This window comes from Mobula birostris, chromosome 16, assembly GCF_030028105.1.
Source record: "Mobula birostris isolate sMobBir1 chromosome 16, sMobBir1.hap1, whole genome shotgun sequence".
Taxonomy (NCBI): domain Eukaryota; kingdom Metazoa; phylum Chordata; class Chondrichthyes; order Myliobatiformes; family Myliobatidae; genus Mobula; species Mobula birostris.
This window is the reverse complement of record NC_092385.1, coordinates 38,487,231-38,506,739: the sequence shown is the minus strand read 5'-3', so window position 1 is coordinate 38,506,739 and position 19,509 is coordinate 38,487,231. Positions and strand designations below refer to the sequence as shown.

Genomic DNA, 19,509 nt, shown 5'->3' with positions numbered 1-19,509 from the left:
ACCCTGACTAGTTGCACTATGGTCTGGCATGGAAGCACCAATGCCCAAGAACGGAAGAATCCACAAAAAGTAGCGGGCACAGCCCAGTCCATCGCAGGTAAACACCTCCCCATCATTGAGCACATCCACAAGGAGCGCTGCCACAAGGAAGTGGCATCTATCATCAAGGAATTCCACCATCCAGGGCATGCTCTCTTCTTGCTGCTGCCATCAGGAAGAAGGTACATGAGTCTTAGGTCCCACATCACCAGGATCAGGAACACTTCATACCGTTCAACAATCAGGCTCCTCATCCAGTGTGAACAACTTCACATCTGAATTCTGAACTGATTCACAACCTATAGACTCACTTTCAAGGACTCTACAATTCATGTTCTCCATATTACTTATTTACTTATTCGTTTGATTGTCAGTCTTTGTTAATACATAGTTTTTCATTGAATATGTTGTATTTTTCCATTCTAACTGCAATTGCCTGCAAGAAAATGAATCGCAAGATAGTATATGGTGACATATATGTACTTTCATAAATTACTTTGCACTTTGAACAATGTATAGGATCTACGATGTTAATAATCTACATTTATGATTACAGAAAGAATCACAGGTAAAAATGTATCCTTTATAAGGCACCTCTGATAATCTTGAACCTCAGAAAGTATTGTCAGTTATCAACCAAAAAAGAGAGACTTCTATTTAAGAAATGCAGCAATCAGTTCCAAGTATACGATACCATTTGCTTGACTAGTATTTTTGTAATATCCGAGGCATTAGGGAGAATCCTGCTATTTCTCTATCAAAAAAGATTATCTGTGTCATTACTCCATAGCACTTGCAGCAACTTGCTTTGTACAAATTGGCTGCTCTATTCGGTATTTTATACCAGAAATAATATTTTTAAATTATTTCACTGCTTTGGGAAGTTCTGAGGTCATGAAAGGCACAATGTCATTCAATTACTTCTGCTCTTCAAAATAATGTTAAATGAACACTTGCACCTCATTCAAAGTACACATAACCAATATTCTGTGTAGAACACCAAGACTCTTTGACTGTTTTACAGGACGAATAATAAAAAGTTGTAACAAAAGTTGGCTTTATGTAATTAGGAATTTGCTTTTAACATATTGGTGCAGCCATGCTTACATAAAATTATTCAACTACTCCTTACAAAAATTGACCATTTCCAACCACGTAATTTCTTACTGCAAAATGATAATTGCAATATTTCCATTTCTGTTTTGATAATATTTCTCTATCGGTAATTTAATTGAAATTCATCTGTAAATTTAGGACTGCAAAGTAGAATTAGATTCTCTAAGACTGACACACGACTTGAAATTTGTTGTTTTGCAGCAGTAGTATAGTGTAAAGAGTTTAAAAATCTATAAATTACTAAAGTAAGTAAATAGTGCAAAAAGAAAATGGAATAATGAGGCAGTATTCGTGGCCTATTCTGAAAACTGATGACAGAGGGGAACAAGCTGTTTCTGAACCTTTGAGCATGGATCTTCAATCTCCTGTACTCCTGTAATTTTATAAAAAGAACTGGAGAAGCTCTGTTTGGACATATACATTGGAATGGAAAATTGATGGTATAATGCTTTTATTTGGACCAGTATCAGAAATAACCTTATCAATTCTCTATCATCATGATTCCTTTTTGGCCGTTCTTTTGCAAGTTGGACAAAAACGTTAATTTATCAGATTTAACATTAAGTCAGTCAACTCAAGCATGGTCATTTAAAACATTTTGTACTAATTTCGCGATATAGTAAACAATATACATAAAGTGAGATTTTTAACAACCCATTTCAACTCTACGAAAACACAAGGAACAGCAACACTTCAAAATTGTATCATAGGAAAAACATATTTCATAATGGGAGTTTGGGGTCCTAACATAGGTCACTGCATTAAAGATAGCTAATGTTAGAATGACTGAAAGATATCACTAGTATTCACGTTCCTTGTTATGAAGGGTTGAGAATTAACAGGATATTACAAGTCAGCGAACACAATCACTTTGATTGGCAGCAAAATAAACTCTAAATAAGTAAACACAAGAGATTCTGCAGACGCTGGAAATCCAGAGCAACATATACAAGTTGCTGGAGGAACTCAGCAGGTCAGGCAGCATCTATGGAAATAAATAAACAGTTGACATTTCAGGCCAAGGCTCTTCATCATGACTGGAAAGGAAGGGGGAAGATGCAGAAAATATGCTTTTTTTTTGATACTTAACTAAACAAGCATCTGTTTTAAGGTGATGCACTTGGACGTTCATCTTTAAACTAAATGGTTTCACTCAGCTTCACTGGAATGGAATGGAAGGTAATCTAAGCTTACTTTTACAAAAACAAAAGGCATTAAAGATTATATTTCTGAGTGCAATAGATAGAAACAAAATTTTGCAAGATTGTTTCATCTATTTTCTTTCTCTCTGCCTTTCATCTAGATCAGAGAGCTGACTGCTTTGGTGCCACTGAAGAAATAGTTATATTGACTCAGATTCATTCAAAAAGAGAAGAGGAATTTGATCAGCTCTACTCTAAAAGTAGCTACTGCCATGTAAGATGGGTCTCCTAAGAAAGACAGAAGACCCAGAGGGGACAGATATATCATTCACAGATGGAGATGCTTTACTTCAATGTCCCAGGCAGCTCATATGAGCATCCAAGAAGAAAGTAAAGCAATCAACTGTGCTAAGCCAATGTTCAAGAATAATTGCTAAAACTATTAATTTCTTCCCCAAAAGTTATTTAAAGCTTGTAACCTAGCCTTTAAACTCTGCAGAGGACAATTTTATGTGCTTGATATCTAACAACAGTTAAGTAAAATCCAGGTGATGCTACATTATTTGAGAATACTGTCCTGTCTTTGCAAAATTCAGGTAATTTTACGTTTAATACATTACATCCTCCCAATGTATTTAAAATATTACCAATTTGAAAATCATATGCAAAGATCAAAAGATTAGTTTATGGTTATGTTGTATGATTTCTTTCATAATTTGAAGGAAAGTTAACACATCTTTTGTTGGTGATACATTTCATCTGCTTATTGTGAAAATGGTATAAGCAAGTCAAATGTAATTAATCCTGTTTGAACAAGCTTGCAAATGACTCTTCGATGAGAAGTTATGATGAAATGGTTTTAAATTTAGCCGGCCCTTTTTCTTTGAAAGATACATTGCACAGATTACAAATTTACCACCATCACATTTTTTTTTCATTGTCTGTGCCAACATGTATTGTGGTCTTCCTGCTAGAACCAGCCAATACTGAACAATGCTGACAGTTTTTCACTTATAAATGCCCCACCCCCACAATGAAAGACCCAGTCATCTCGGACAGAAACACCGCAGTCAGAAAAGAAAGACTGCTGGATGGATTTGGATTCAGATTCTGGTCATTTTAGAGAATGAATTCTACTCTCTCACTGTCCCCCAAGTACACTGAAAACTAAAATTTAGTTTGAAAATTATTGTACATTTACTCTGCAGATTACTGAGATCTTCTTCATATAAAATGTCTGCCAATCCACTTTGCAGAAAAATACTTGATTTTAAGCAAAATCTCATACCAACACTGGAGGATCTGTCCCTTAATCATCAGAATGACATATCTTTATTTTTGTTAATATTTCAAACACAAACATTCTGAAATTTATAATCACCTGAGATTACTGCATCTTCAATGGCTATTTAACCATACCATCATTCAATTGATAAATGTGAAATATAACTGATCCCTTATGGGAGGAAGGCATCTATAAATCCCTCATGAATTCAACAGATTTCCTTAAATTCTACATCATTAATAAAATAATTATTTTATTTAATTTCAGATCGAATTTATAGAGCATTCAGCAAGTGAAATAAAAGTTAGGTTGGCTAATTCATATCGTACTACAGAATTTGTTTGTATATTGAAATAAATAAACATTAAACTACTAATTCTTCTTTTGGATTGGTTTTATTGCAACAAATTTTACGTAGCAATAAAACCAAGTTGCATCATATAGATTGAAGCACTTCAGATTGTCACAATGAATCGTAACCTAATTATCAAACACAACTAAAGATTTTCTAAGTTTCCAAGTTCAGTCTGATTTTTGTGATTTCTTTACCCAGTTATATTCTTTATTGGCTGTTTTTAGATGTATTTGACTTCACTAAACCATCACAATGGCATAACCCACTTTATTTTTTTTTAATTTAAGTTGTAAATTGGATGGATAATAAAAGGTCTCCAATATACTTAAAATTTATTTCATAACCTTTATTTTTTTCAACATTGTGACAGGGTTCCAACATGCCAAATAAAGAATTAGTTTTCATTTTGAAAAATTACTTTTCATTTTCACATTAACAAAATGAAAGTGAATTAATTGCACTAACTTAGGGGACAGAGTTGTATCATTTCAGATTCCTACACTGTGGGTTTGCAGGTTGTACACCTCAATTAAGTAAAACACATTTATATCAAAGGCTGTTGTCCCTTGTGTTGGGAACATTAGTAGAATGCTGATCCAACATTTGTCCAGTTAAGCATTTTCAATCCAATGCCAGCAACAAGATTTACAAATTAGCTATATTTTGGCAGCATTTACTTGGTATCTGTAGGTAATTTTTGGATATCATTTGTTGCATAATAGTTTGGCTGCTGAATGGAGATTTTGTTACATTTCAGCAACTTGGCCAGTTTCTACGTTATTTGAAAGAAACATAGGAAAACGATTAGGCCATTCAGCCCTGAACCCATTCCACCATTTATTTAAACCAATGTTAATAAAACATATGCAACTTTAAAAGTGATTTTTGTTTTAATTTCATGTGATGTTCAACAGTTTCTTGGATTTGTCCTTCTTTCAACAACCTGCATGATTATTCATAACTGTCAATCTTTACATATCAATAAGGAGACTTTGTACCTCATTCACCTAGTCCACTTAAATATCCTTTCCTGCAATTGATTGCTACTCTCACCAAAACACCCAAAGTACATTAAATGAGATCCATTAATTTGATTTTTCATTGTGAAGAGAAAACTACCCTTCTGCTTAATAAATTTATTTTCAAGTAAAAACAGTGGAAATGTACAAGAGAAAAAGAGCTACCTTCTTGATTCAATCAAATGAGTACAGTATAACTTACTAACTGATAATTTTGTATGACAATAACTACAGCTAACACTACAAGACTTATTTACATTCAGCTAGAGAAATGTAAAATTGACATTTGTTTTTCAAAGACAAATGCACATTAAGATATGAAATTGCAAAAAGTAATGTTTGAAGGTCAAAACATTTTCCAGTATATTACAATGCAGAGAAACAAGCTAAGAAAATATCAAAAGGAAAGTACAATCATACAAAGTTCTTAAATTGCAGTGGGAAGGGTGAAAAGTGTCACTGAAATTATGATTTGTACAATTTTTACACTCCAGTTTGCTTTTTTTTCCTCTTCTGGATGTTATTAATAATTCACTGCCCTGTATAAAGCGCAGCACAACTAGGAACAAATATATTTCATTTATTGTAAAACACTCTGAGATTGGGATTGCTTAATTGTGTTTGAATTCCCTGATCAATACGTTTTTAAGCAATCAGTAAAATTTGTATCAAACTGGGTCCAACGTGGAGTCAACGTGAGAGATCCTAATATAAAGTGGCCTCCATGAATTCGTATTCCAGAGAAATTGGCTTGTCCTCAAAATACTTGACTCAGTGTCTCGCACTTCTTAAATGTAAACAGAAACCAGTGCAGTTGACTGTTCTGTGACAAAGATTAATCCGCCAAACGCCTGCACATACATTATTATGAGTTCCCTTGCGGATTTTCTTTTTAAAAGACGGTGTCTTTCTACTACTTAAATGTATTTTAAATAACGCAGTAAGCTTCCCTGGGCGTCTGTGTGCTTTGAAAACAAGGGAAGTGGGTTCTGAAGCAAATCCTCAGCTCTTTGTTGAAGATAAAGCACAAAATCGGATTGACCCCCGCCTGGGCAAATGTCATCCACACTGCGGCGGTCAGGTAGACCTGGGGGATGGTACTGGCTTTGACAAAGACCCGCAGATAACATGCGACAATATATGGCGACCACAGCAGCAGGAAGAGTACGGTTATGATGTAGAACATCCTGCCTATTCTCTTTTCCATTTTGAACTCATCTAAGACCAGCAGTCTCTTGTTCTGGTTGTGCGTGGTCTGCCGGATGCCCACTAGGGTAGGGGGCGTGGGTCCTCTGCCGAAGCCAGCGATCCAGTTGGCGGCCGCCTGGCCTGTGGCGCCCGGGCCGTGAAACGTCCAATTTTGGCTGATGGCCGGGATCAACTGAGCGGGTTTCATCTTGCGGTGGTCGTATACGAAAAAGATGAGCTTGACATAGACCATGTGTGTGGCGGCGATGATAACCGCCAGCATCAGCATGAAGCCCAGGGTGTCGTTGGCCTTCACGTAGCGGTGCTCGAAGATGCACTGCTCCTCCTCACGGATGAACTTGTAGGTGCCCACGTCGAAAACTGGCGGGAAGGCCATGGCGACCGACAGGGTCCACACCATGCAGATGACCGCCACACAAGTCCACACCGTCATTCGTTTGGAATAGAAGCGGTGGTGGGCGATGGCCATGTAACGGGTGATGCTGATGCAGAACATCATGAAGGCGGCGTGGAAACAGAAGAGGACGGCGGCGAAGGCGATGATCTTGCAGCTGAGCAGGCTGTAGGTCCAAGCCGAGCCGCTGCTGATGGAGATCATGACGAACGGGAAGCAGAGGAGCGAGCGCACGATGTCGGCCAGGCAGAGGTCCAGCAGAAAGTAGTAGGGAGCCCGGTGCAAGCTTGGCTCTTTGAAGAGCAGGAAGGAGAGCAGCAGGTTGCCGGTCAGGCTGATGCAGATGATCAAACCCAGGGAAGCCAGCTTGACGGCCGAGGCGGTGATGGCGTAATTCTGAAGAGAGCTATTCGTCTCTTCTAGCTCACTGGCGTTCGCCATCGAGGCGAGCATCAGAATGGGGCAGCCTCGATCCTCGCCGTCAACAGCTCAGTGTCTCCATTTCCATCGGAAAGGGCAGACCCCACAAACCACAAAGTTCCTTTTAATCCTCATTGTGTAACCACCGTTGCGGTGGGGAGGGGAGAGGATGGAAACGGGAAAGGGTGTGGGGGAAGACAGTCTTCCTTAAACGAATGGTTTTTGTGGGGGTTTTTTTTGTTTCTATCCACCCTGAAGACCAATCATTTCTGAAATAGGAACAGGAGACATTCGTTTAACTGTCTGACTCAATAGGGAAAGCAACCTCGGGTCTCTTGTACCCCCGCCCCCCAGTACAGCAATTGCCGCCGCTTCAAAGGACGTTGTCAAACGAGCGACATAACACCCGCAACACAAGCACATACAATCCCCGGGCTAGGTAAAAAAATACTAATAAATAATAATACCTCTTCTTCTCCAGCCGTGGCAGGGAGCTGAACTTCCGGTGAGTGCTAACAGAATGTCTTTGGGGTTAAAGTGAGCCTGCGCAGAAGGTGACAGTTTTTTTTCCCAGCCTTTTTAAATATATACTTATAAAATCTCAATCCTTTTGTTTTGAGCTGGTTAAATCCCTCGCCCCGCCATCTGGCCAGCACAGGCTTCGAGCTTTCTCTTGCATGGAGAAAAATCCAGTCCTTCCTCTCCAACTGCGCAAGTTCCCTGCTGCACTATACAAGAATATCATCCCCCACCTTCCCCTCCCTCCCCTACTCCCCCTGGCAAAACAGGCTCGGTCTTCCGTGCTGCTGTCTCTGTTACCGAACCCCGGCATGAGTGGCACTAGCCCGTATTTATAAGCACAAGGGAACGACTATTATCCCCTTTATTTCCTGTACTGTACATGTAAATCTATTCCTAGATGATAGCAGTGATCATTAATATCAGTTTCAATAGAGAATCTTTTTTTTCTTGTTGATGATATCATTAGAAACCCAACGGATTTGATCTGTACTCACAATAAATCACAGTCGCTCATGCGTGAATTGCACAAATGAAGGGAGTGTTCCCTTACATAGCTTTTTCTGCTGCATATTTTCTTAAGTAAACCCTGATAATAATGACACGTATATACAAAGCAACAAATGTTCACTGCACTTTCACAAAGATAGCTTAATAGCAGTTATGATGTCGTTACTAGTCTGCTTGTAACCAACGGGAAGGGTGGGGGAGGGCAAGATTGCATGGAGCATACCGGAACGAAAATATGATCAATACCCATCTTTTTGTGTTCATTCTTTTGGCACTGTCCTCTCTCGGAGTACAAAAGAATTATGCAACAAAGGATCCATTTTATGTTGTTGCGACCAACTCATGTTTTTTTTTAGGTTTTACACCAGACACCAAAACCGTAGTAGAAACAAATGGAGAGGAGGATTGAAGATAAATACAATTAATCTGGTGGCTCTGACACAAACAATTGGACAAAACCTGCCTATTCAACGCCAACTTGCAAGCAGCTATGACTCTCCTCTGCTTGAGATCTCCCTTCATGTACAGTAGTTGATACACATGCACCCCCTATGGACATGTTCGTTATAGCTCTGATCGTGTTGGGAGGCGGGCTTCACAGGAAACCAACCACGGAACCCCCTAAAGATTCTAACCGGAAAAAAAACTTGGAAGCTAATCCCATAGTTGACGATTTTGAAATATTTACCCATCAGGCGCTAGTATAACTACACATACTTGTACAATGATTGCGATTACGTGTAAAGTGCTAAGAGAAAAGCGGAGTGCTGAAACAGCACCAGGCAGCATCTGTGGAGTGAGAAACAGAATTAGCGTTTCAAGTCAATGAACGTTCATCGGAACTAGACGAAAAATCATTGACTGAAAGACTATACAAATGAATACGTCCATCATAAATTATTGAAACATAATAGTAAATTAACGTTCTAAGAATTAATTATATCGCCTTAATCGCATTTGTTCCGGAAGAGGGGAAGGGTAAAAACTGTTTTGAGGTACAAATGCACGCAAGCAAGACCGTACCATAGTAATAAAATATTTTAAAAAGCCTGCATGATGGTCAAGATCTTCGCATTATTTTAAATCCAGAGCAAAAGCTACAAAGGGAGATATGACGATATTTTTGGAGCCAAGTTTCACTGAATGTAAATGGCGGGAAGCAATGTTTCCAAAGGAGAATTGGAGGATAGATTAACTGACTGTTGTAAAAGACCCCTAGTGTAAGTAAATATCTAATTAACCACCGAAAGGGGACTAAAGGCAGAATGATTGTTAGAAAGAGCAGGGGAATTTTGTTATGTAAGTGGGCCATAGACTCTATGACTAATCAGTCTCCTTTTCTGTATTAACAATTCTGTTAAAATCAACGTATATGCACATTTACTTAACAGGATGGAGTGGGAAACATTTGGACTATGAAATCCATGCCAGCTTGCCGCAGAGCAGCTGCTTTGATAGCTTTTCTTCTTTCCATGTATTCCTGCAAATTATAAACTCACCCCCCCACTTAACTGTTATTGATTAATTTGACATTTACCTTCACTGGGGGCCATTTACTATAGCTAATTAGCCTTCCATCATCTCTTTGGCATGAGGGAGAAAACCAGATTATCCAGGAGGAACCCACACAGTCACAGGGAGAATGTGCAAAACCTACACAGCACCAGAGGAAATGCACTATAATGAAGCTGTGAGACGGAGTACTAAGTTTTCTGTGTTGTGCCACCACATATTAAAATAAATTCTTTCCGATCTAAAAAAGCTTATGGTATTGAAAATTTTAAATATGAACTGTGTTCATAATTTGTTTACGTGGAATGCCAGTCCAAAGTATATTAAATTGAAGCTGTATCCCACCCAGGAATCTGGGCCTACTGTACCTTTCCATTAGAAAGGTGTATTTCCTGCTAATTGTCCCCATCTGAGATTTGCACTACATTGTACCTTGTGTGTATAGGCTCCAAGGTTAAACATCTTTACCTGGAATGATCACCAGTAAATTGGAGCTTGATCGTGATCTCCAATCCCTCTGCTGCTGTTACACGTACTTAAATTCAGTTAAAATTAGGTCAAATTCAGTAAATTACTGAACACAGCTGCATGGCTTCAGATTGGGCTGTTTGTTATAGGTTTAATGTAGACTCAGTTCAAAGTCAACTGAAGCCAATTGAAAAGGAAGACCAAGAGTATTATTGCAGTCAGTTCCTGTAAATCCTGTTTCTCTTGATTGCTTGATGGTGCCGATGCATGGAATTGGAACTGGAAATGTTTTATTATTGTCACATGTACCAAGATACAGTGCAAAGCTGGTCTTGCATACTGTTCACACAGATCAAATCATTGCACAGTGCATTGAGGTAGAACTAGTAAAACAATAGCAAAATGTAGGATAAATTACAACAGCTACAGAGAAACTGCAGTGGAGGTGAAAAAAAAATAAGGTGCTGCTCAGAATGAGGTAGATTGTGAGCGCAAGAGTCGATTTTAACATAATAGAGAACAGCAATAGCCTTATAACCTCAGGGTAGAAGCTGTCCTTGAGCCTGATGATTTGTGCTTTCAGGCTTTTGTATCTTCTGTCTGATAGAAGAGGAGAGAAGGGAGAATGTCTGGGGTAGGTGGGGTTTTGATAATGCTCTCTGCTTTACTGAGGCAGTGGGAAGTCCATGAAGGAGAGACAGGTTTCTGTGATATTCTGAGCTGTGCCCACTTCGCTCTGCATCTTCTTGCAGTCACGAGAGTACCTACCATAACAAGCAGTTATGCACCTAGATGGGATGCTTTCTACAGTGCATTGATAAAAGTTGGTAAGTTCAACAGGATCTGAGTTACAGGGAAAGATTAAATCAGCAGTTGAGCTACAGGGAAAGATTGAACAGGTTAGGACTTTATTCCTTGGAGCGTAGAAGAATGAGGGGAGATTTGACAGAGGTTTACAAAATTATGAGGGGTATAGACAGAGTAAATGTGAGTAGGCTCTTTCCACAGATTAGGAGAGATAAATACGAGAGGACATGGTTTTAGGGTGAAAGGCGAAAGGTTTAGGGGGAACCTTTTCAATCAGAGAATGGAGGGAATGTGGAACAAGCTGCCATCTGACGTAAATGCAGGCTCACTCTTAAGTTTTAAGAATAAATTGGATAGATACATGGATGGGAGAGGTCTGGAGGGTTATGGACTGGGTGCAGGTCAATGGGACTAGTGGAATAAAGTTTTGGCACAGACTAGAAGGGCCGAATGGCCTGTTTTCTGTGCTGTAGTGTTCTATGGTTCTAACGTGCCCTTTTTTTGCATCCTGAAAACGTAGAGGCATGGTAAACTTACTTGGCCATGACATCTACATGGTTGGACCAGAACAAGCTGTTAGTGATGTTCACTCCTTGCAACATGGAGCTCCCAGTCCTCTCAACCTCAACACCATTGACATAGACAGGGGCATATTCACTGCATCCTGAAGTTAATAAGGACCTGGACCCATTGCAATTTGCCTATCGCCACAATAGGTCAATGACAGACACAATCTCAATGGCTCTCCACATGGCTTTAGACCACCTGAGCAACACAAACACATACATCAGGATGTTGTTCATAGACTATAGCTCAGCATTTAATACCATCATTCCCACAATCCTGATTTTGCAGAACCTGAGCCTCTGTACCTCCATCTGCAATTGGATCCTTGACTTCCTAACCGGAAGACCACAATCTGTGCAGACTGGTGATAATATATCCTCCTCACTGACAATCAACACTGGCGCACCTCAGGGGTGTATGCTTAGCCCTCTGCTATACTCTCTGTATACACATGACTGTGTGGCTAGGTATAGCTTAAATACCATCTACAAATTTGCTGACGATGCAACCATTGTTGGTAGAATCTCAGATGGTGACGAGAGGGCGTACAGCAGTGAGATAATGTCAATTAGTGGAATGGTGCCACAGCAACAACCTGGCACTCAACGTCAGTAAGACAAAAGAGCTGATTGTGGACTTCAGGAAAGGTAAGATGAAGGAACACACACCAATCCTTATAGAGGGATCAGAAGTGGAGAGAGTGAGCAGCTTCAAGTTCCTGGGTGTCAAGATCTCTGAGGATCTAACCTGGTTCCAATATATTGATGTAGTTATAAAGAAGGCAAGACAGCGTCTATATTAGGAGTTTGAAGAGATTTGGCATGTCAACAAATACACTCAAAAACCTCTATAGTTGTACCGTGGAGAGCATTCTGACAGGCTGCATCACTGCCTGGTATGGAGGGGCTACTGCACAGGACCGAAAGAAGCTGCAGAAGGTTGTAAATCTAGTCAGCTCCATCTTGGGCAGTAGCCTACAAAGTACCCAGGACATCTTTAGGGAGCAGTGTCTCAGAAATTCTGTGTCCATTATTAAGGACCGCCAGCACCCAGGGCATGCCCTTTTCTCACTGTTACCATCAGGTAGGAGGTACAGAAGCCTGAAGGCACAGCTTCAGGAACAGCTTCTTCCCCTCTGCCATCTGATTCCTAAATGGACGTTGAAGCTTTGGACACTACTTCACTTTTTTTTAATATACAGTATTTCTGTTTTTCATGTTTTTTTACAATCTATTCAATATATGTAATTGATTTACTTGTTTATTTATTATTATTATGCTTTATTTTGTTTATTTTTTTTCTCTCTGCTAGATTATGTATTACATTGAACCGTTACTGCTAAGCTAACAAATTTCACGTCACATGCCGGTGATAATAAACCTGATTCTGATTTCAGACTTCTTTTGGAATGTAGGTCATGTCGGAAGATTTAATGTACAACCTTCACCGAGTTTTCGCAAAATCAGTAGTCTGCTGATTGCACTAAGAAGTTAAATCATGGTCAGTATTAATTAATCTTTAAAGCATTGAGTTTGCATCCATGATGTGCATTTTCCTGGGTCAAAATGTAGATAAAGTTCAAAATGAGCATCAGACTTGATACAAGATATTCATCTGAATGGGATATACACTACTTGACTTCAATGCACTGAAATTTCAATAAAGGCTTGATGTCGGAATTAAATTGCCTTTGATATCAAAAACCCTTTAGCATCAATGCAAAAGTAGCTGCATTAATTATTTTTTACAAAGAAAAAAAAATTGTTAACATAAGAATTCTGCGAGCAATTCCAAGCATTTCTTTGTCTTTGATCTTCCAAAGTTTTCTGCATTTGACTTCCAACTTTGTTTCCCGTCATTTGATTTCCAGCTTCTTTTTTTAATGACAGCTAGAAAATTCTGTGTCTTTTTATTGTTTCCATCTCCAATCTCAATGGACTAATCTCATGTGTATTGATGTAAAGCTATTGCATTATGGAATTTGAGTGCAAAATTCAATCAAAACACAAAGGATCAAAAGAAATTAAATGGAAGCATTTGCTCCTGAGAAAAGCATATTCCTCTTAAACTATAGAGTTTAATTTGGTTCTGCTATATTTTCAAACTGAGTTTGATATCACTGAATTAATCTTATTAATAATCCAATTTATAATCCATTGTTTTAACTCAGAAGATACCAATGAAAGGCTTGTTCGTAGTGAAGTTGGTTTTCATTTATGTAAAATAAATATAATGCCAGAAACTTACTGAAGATGCATTTATTGGTTCACTTTGGAATCTAAAGCAACAAGCTGAACTTTTCTGTCCATGATTTCCCTACATTTAAATGGAATAGAATATTCATTGTATATCATGACAATTTCAATTTCTGTGATAATTAAAAGGGGTATTATTATTTAAGGACAATTCTGCATAGTAATGTTTCTTTGGTGATGTACTGTCACCCTTCACTGCAAACAAAAACATTAATTTATTCTGGTCCCTTATCAGTAGTATTGCATTAATTGTCAGCATGTAGAGTTTTGCAAAGACAGGGAAGAATTAACTTTATCCAGATGCAATGTTTCATTACTCACTGATGTTAAATATTCTCTAGAGTATAATTTACTCATCCTTTTCATTAGCTGCTAAGGACCCACAGTGCACATTTATTAAGAATATGGATTCTTACTCATGTTGAAGGCACATAGAGGCCATGTAATAGGATTTGTTTTGCACATACATGTTTATAATCTGAGTAGAATAATACACACAGGCTTTATTTTAAAATATTTTGTTAAGGATTGGACTGTTGAGGAGCTTATGGATAAAGAAATTATTCACAACTCAATAGACACACACTTTTTCAAGGAATGAAAACCCTAGAAAGTGGTATAACAAGTAATCTGCTAACCAGGGACATAACAGATAAGATCAGACATTAAAAGATGTTTATTATGCTGTTATAAAGAACAATTCAGATGAAGAGGATTTTAGATTACAGAAAATGATGACTAAATTTTATAAAGTGAGAAATAGAAGGCAAGAATAAACTGTGAATAGATATTGTGCAAGATTCTACAGCAATGTTATATGAAGAGACCACTGTGAATAAACATGATTTTGCTAGAGGGAGTGATAGGGGAAATTATAACAGAAAATAAGGAAATGCCAGTTTTTATTTTAGATACTCTAACCTTAGCTTCATAGAAAAGGAAATAAAGTACATTTTGGCAATAATGGACCAAAATTCTAATGAGAATGAGAAACTAAAAAAAGCTGGTGCTGGCAAAGACATAGTGCTGAAGAAATCAATAGGATGAAAACTGACAAATCCCCTGGACCTAATGGACTATGTCTTGCAGATTGCCTGTAGAAATAGCAAATGCATTACTTTTGATTTTCCAAAATTCCCTGCATTTAGTATGAATCCTAAGAATTCAACCCAACAAAAACTGAGAGAAAGAGAAAACTGAAAACAATTAGATGGTTGTCAGTTTTGGAAAATGTTGACATATTATTGTACTAATGGAATCTAAAGAAAATCATAACTGGATTTCATAGAGCCAGAATGAAATTGTAAAAGGGAAGTGATACTTGACTAAAGTTTTTTAGATCATCATGAGCAAGACAGCTTATGAGAACTACTACATTATATGCATTTGAAATTTTGGAAAATATTCACTATGGTGCTGTACCTGGGATATCATGAACTGAGATTCTCAAAAGATATTTGATAAAGTGCAACATAGTGGGCTTTAGCAATATCGAAGACTAAACTGAGTATCCAAATTTGATAAGTGTAAATTTGGTAAGACTAGGCGGGAAATTAAGAAGTGTGCAAAGATTTAATTTAAATGAATTTGGTAAGAACAGAAGTAAAAGAATGCTGTATAATGAAGTGAGTCTGATAGGCCATGATAAATAAGTTCCCTGAAAATGGGGGCAGAAGTGTATTGAATGTTGCTTCATCCTGATCTTCATGTGTGGCTGTATCAGGCTGTGTAGAACCAAGTACTGTATGTGAGCACTAAGTGTCACTACGTGCTAATGTTTTACCTGTCCCTGGTTTACAGTAGATAGGTCTGTGCAACACCCCAGTCTGCTGGACTATATGTCCTTTGTGGTAGAGTTCTTCCAAATAAACACCTTTAACCACAAGTCCTCAGACAGTGGTCAACATGGAACTTCCTGCAGATACTGCAGGACAGACTCCCCATGGAGACAGTGAGAAGGTTCCTGAGCAGATTATCCAAACCATCTGGCAGAATGCCTCATCAGCAGATCTCACTTGACTGGCAGTGACGGAGGCCCTCCCTGTCTGATACTTCCCATATAGATAACATATCTCCTCCAATGTTTGCTATCTTCGAGATAACTGCTGAGGGGAAGATATGGTCACCTACATCTTTGCAGATGGTGCATCTCAAAAGCAGCTGTGGAGATGGATGCCAAGGGCCCATGCTCATGTCAGCTGTGAAACAAAGTATTCCCTGATTTATGAGCAGTTCCCAGGAACTCACACCAAGGCAGACATCAAATTTAGCTGGAAGATCATCATTGGTTAAAGACCCCCTTTGATCTGCCCAAAACCTCTTGGTTTTTCAGCACATGAAATATCTGTAAGGGAATGCTGCAGGAGAAGGTACTGAGGGAAGTACTGCTGCTTAGTGCAGCTAATGCCAAGTCTCTATGGGGACAGACCAGAGTAAATGCACCTTTTGCTACTGCATGTGGAGGGGCAGAGATGGGTTGGGAGTGAAATCCCTCGAATAATGAAAATGGTAATTCATTTCAGGGCGGGGGTGGTGGGCACATGACTGGCATGAACTTATATTTGTTAGTTTTTTTTTTCTTTTAAAAAAGGGTTTACACTACTGAATTTAACACCTATGATTGTACTGCCATGATGAGACCACCCGTAGGTTGGAAGAGCAACACCTCTTACGTTTATAACTGAATGTAAAAGATTCTTGCTACCGTTTTGGCAGGCTCCAAAATAATGGCATGAACATCGATTACCCCCTTCCCTATTCTTCAATTCCCCACTCTGGCCCCCTTCTTACCTCTTCTCTTAGCTTCAGCTGCCTACCATCTCCCCCGGTGCCCCTCCTCCTTCCTTTCTCCATCCTCCTCTCTGATCAGCCCTTCTCCAGCCCTTAACCATTTCCACCTATCACCACCTAGCTACTTATTTTATCTCCCTCCCCCAGCCACCTGGCTTCACCTGTAATTTTCAAGCGTGTACCCATTCCTCTCAACCCACCTTCTTATTCTGGCTTCTTCCCCCTTCTTTTCCATTAGCAATGAAGGGTGTCGGCCCAAAATGTTGACTTTTCATTCATTTCCATTGATGCAGCCTGGCCTGCTGAGTTCTTCCAGCATCTTGTGTGTGTTGCTCTGGATTTCCAGCATCTGCCGAGTCTCTTGTGTTTATAACAATGACTGTAAAAGTTTTTTGCACTCTTTCTTCTTTTGTATATTTATTTTTATTATGAATAGTTTGTTGTTGTTGAAACATAAAAATATTTAATTCATTGGGATTATGATTACAATTATGCTTACAAAGTTCAGAAGAATCAGAAGTGAACTTACAAGTGTGTAAAATTCAAGTCTTTTGTGAAATATATGACACGTAAGACCATAAGACTATAAGATATAGGAACAGAAGTAGGCCATTCGGCCCATTGAGGCTGCTCTGCCATTCAATCATAGGCTGATCCAATTCTTTCAGTCATCCCCACTCCCCTGCCTTCACCCCATACCCTTTGATGGCCTGGCCAATCAAGAACCTATCTATCTCTACCTTAAATACACCCAGTGACTTGGCCTCCATGGCTGCTCGTGGCAACAGATTCCACAGATTTACCACCCTCTGACTAAAGTAATTTCTCCACATCTCAGTTCTAAATGGACGTCCTTCAATCCTGAAGCCGTGCCCTCTTATCCTAGAATCCCCTGCATGGGAAATAACTTCACCTCTTCCTGTAGATGCTACCTGGCCTGCTGCATTCCACCAGCATTTTTTGTGTGTGTTGCTTGCCATATCTAATCTGTTCAGGTCTTTTAACATTCAGAATATTTCTATGAGATCCCTCCTCATTCTCCTGAACTCCAGGGAATACAGCCCAAGAGCTGCCAGACGTTCCTCATATGGTAACCCTTTCATTCCTGGAATCATTCTCGTGAATCTTCTCTGAACCCTTTCCAATGTCAGTATCTCCTTCCTAAAACAAGGAGCCCAAAACTGCATGCAATACTCCAAGTGTCATCTCACAAGTGCCTTATAGAGCCTCAACATCACATCCCTTCTCTTATATTCTATACCTCTAGAAATAAATGCCAACATTGCATTCACCTTCTTTACAACCGATTCAACCTGGAGGTTAACTTTTAGGGTATCTTGCACAAGGACTCCCAAGTCCCTTTTCATCTCTGCATTTTGAATTCTCTCCCCATCTAAATAATAGTCTGCCCATTTATTTCTTCCACCAAAGTGCATGACCATACACTTTCCAACATTGTATTTCATTTGCCACTTCTTTGTCCATTCCCCTAAACTATCTAAGTCTCTCTGCAGGCTCTCTGTTTCCTCAACACTACCCACTCCGCCACCTATCTTTGTATCATCGGCAAATTTAGTCACAAATCCATTAATACCATAGTCCAAATCATTGACATACATCATAAAAAGCATCAGTCCCACTTGTCAAAGGCCTTCTGAAAATCCAAGTACACCATGTCTGCTGCATCTCCTTTGTCTACCATGCTTGTAATTTTCTCAAAGAATTGCATTAGGTTTGTCAGGCAGAAACTCCACTGATAACTGGCAGCCAAACAGAATAGGATCCCTTTATTCCCACACTCTGTTTTCTGTCGGCCAGCCAATGCTCCACCCATGCTAGTAACTTCCTATAATTCCATGGGCTCTTATCTTGCTAAGCAGCCTCACATGTGGCAACTTGTCAAAGGCCTTCTGAAAATCCAAGTGCAGCACGTCTACTGCATCTCCTTTGTCTACCATGCTTGTAATTTCCTCAAAGAATTGCAGTAGGTTTGTCAGGCAGGATTTTCCTTTCAGGAAACCATGCCGGCTTTGTGTCTCCAGGTACTCAGTAATCTCATCCTAACGATCAATTCCAACAACTTCCCAACCACTGATGTCAGGCTTACAGGTCTATGGTTTCCTTTCTGCTGCCTCCCACCCTTCTTAAATAGTGGACTAACATTCACAATTTTCCAGTCATCTGGTACTATTGATTCTTGAAAGATCATTGCTAATGCCTCTGCAATCTCTCCAGCTACTTCCTTCAGAACCTGAGGGTGCATTCCATCAGGTCCAGGAGATTTATCCACCCTCAGACCATTAAGCTTCCTGAACACCTTTTTGTCGTAATTTTCACTGCACATACTTGACTTCTCTGACAATCTTGAATGCATATGCCTTCCACTGTGAAGACTGATGCAAAATACGCATTCAGTTCCTCTTCACCTCTGCATCTCTCAATACAATATCTCCAGCGTCATTTTGTATTGGCCCTATATCTAACCTCGATTCTCTTTTACCCTTTATATACTTAAAAAAGCTTTCAGTATCTTCTTTGATATTAGTCACCAGCTTCCTTTCATAATTCATCTTTTCCTTCCCAATGACCTTCTTAGCTTCCTTCTGCAAGTTTTTAAAAGTTTCCCAATCCTCTACCCACTAGCTCTGGCTTCCTTGTATGCCCTCTCTTTTGCTTTCACTTTGGCTCTGACTTCACTTGTCACCCATGGTAGTGTCCTTCTTCCCTTTGAAAATTTCTTATTTGTAATAATGGTTACAGTCCTAAAAATTTTAACATATAATCAACTGCTTCCTACGTTGATGCAACATTGTTCAATGTGGAACTTGTCAAAGAGTTTGTCTATTTCAACAGAGAAACCAACAGTAAAAAAGAATGCTGCCTTGCTACTGTAAGCTTTACTTTAATTAAATATCCTTGTCACCATCATCATTAGGTGCCATGTCATATCACATAGGCAATCATGGTCAATAACTATGATTGTTCTTGGTAAATTTTTCTACAGAAGTGGTTTTCCACTGCCTTCTTCTGGGCAGAGTTTCTAGAGGATGGGTGACCACAGCCATCATCAATACTCTTCAGAGACTGGCAGTCTGACAGCAG

At 39.1% G+C, this 19,509-nt stretch overlaps 1 protein-coding gene across 1 annotated transcript; it reads right to left on the bottom strand.

Moving 5' to 3' along the window:
- Positions 1–4,273: 4,273 nt before the first annotated feature.
- gpr27 (G protein-coupled receptor 27) lies at positions 4,274–7,676 on the bottom strand. The gene is made up of 2 exons (XM_072280126.1): positions 7,447–7,676; positions 4,274–7,248 (listed from the first exon to the last, which is right to left on the bottom strand). The coding sequence occupies exon 2, from the start codon at positions 7,010–7,012 to the stop codon at positions 5,885–5,887; it is 1,128 nt and encodes a 375-aa protein (XP_072136227.1). The 5' UTR covers positions 7,013–7,248; positions 7,447–7,676; the 3' UTR covers positions 4,274–5,884.
- Positions 7,677–19,509: the final 11,833 nt, after the last annotated feature.

Coding starts and splice junctions, on each gene's coding strand:
- gpr27 (XM_072280126.1), bottom strand. CDS start 7,012: ATGCTCGCCTCGATGGCGAACGCCAGTGAGCTAGAAGAGACGAATAGC.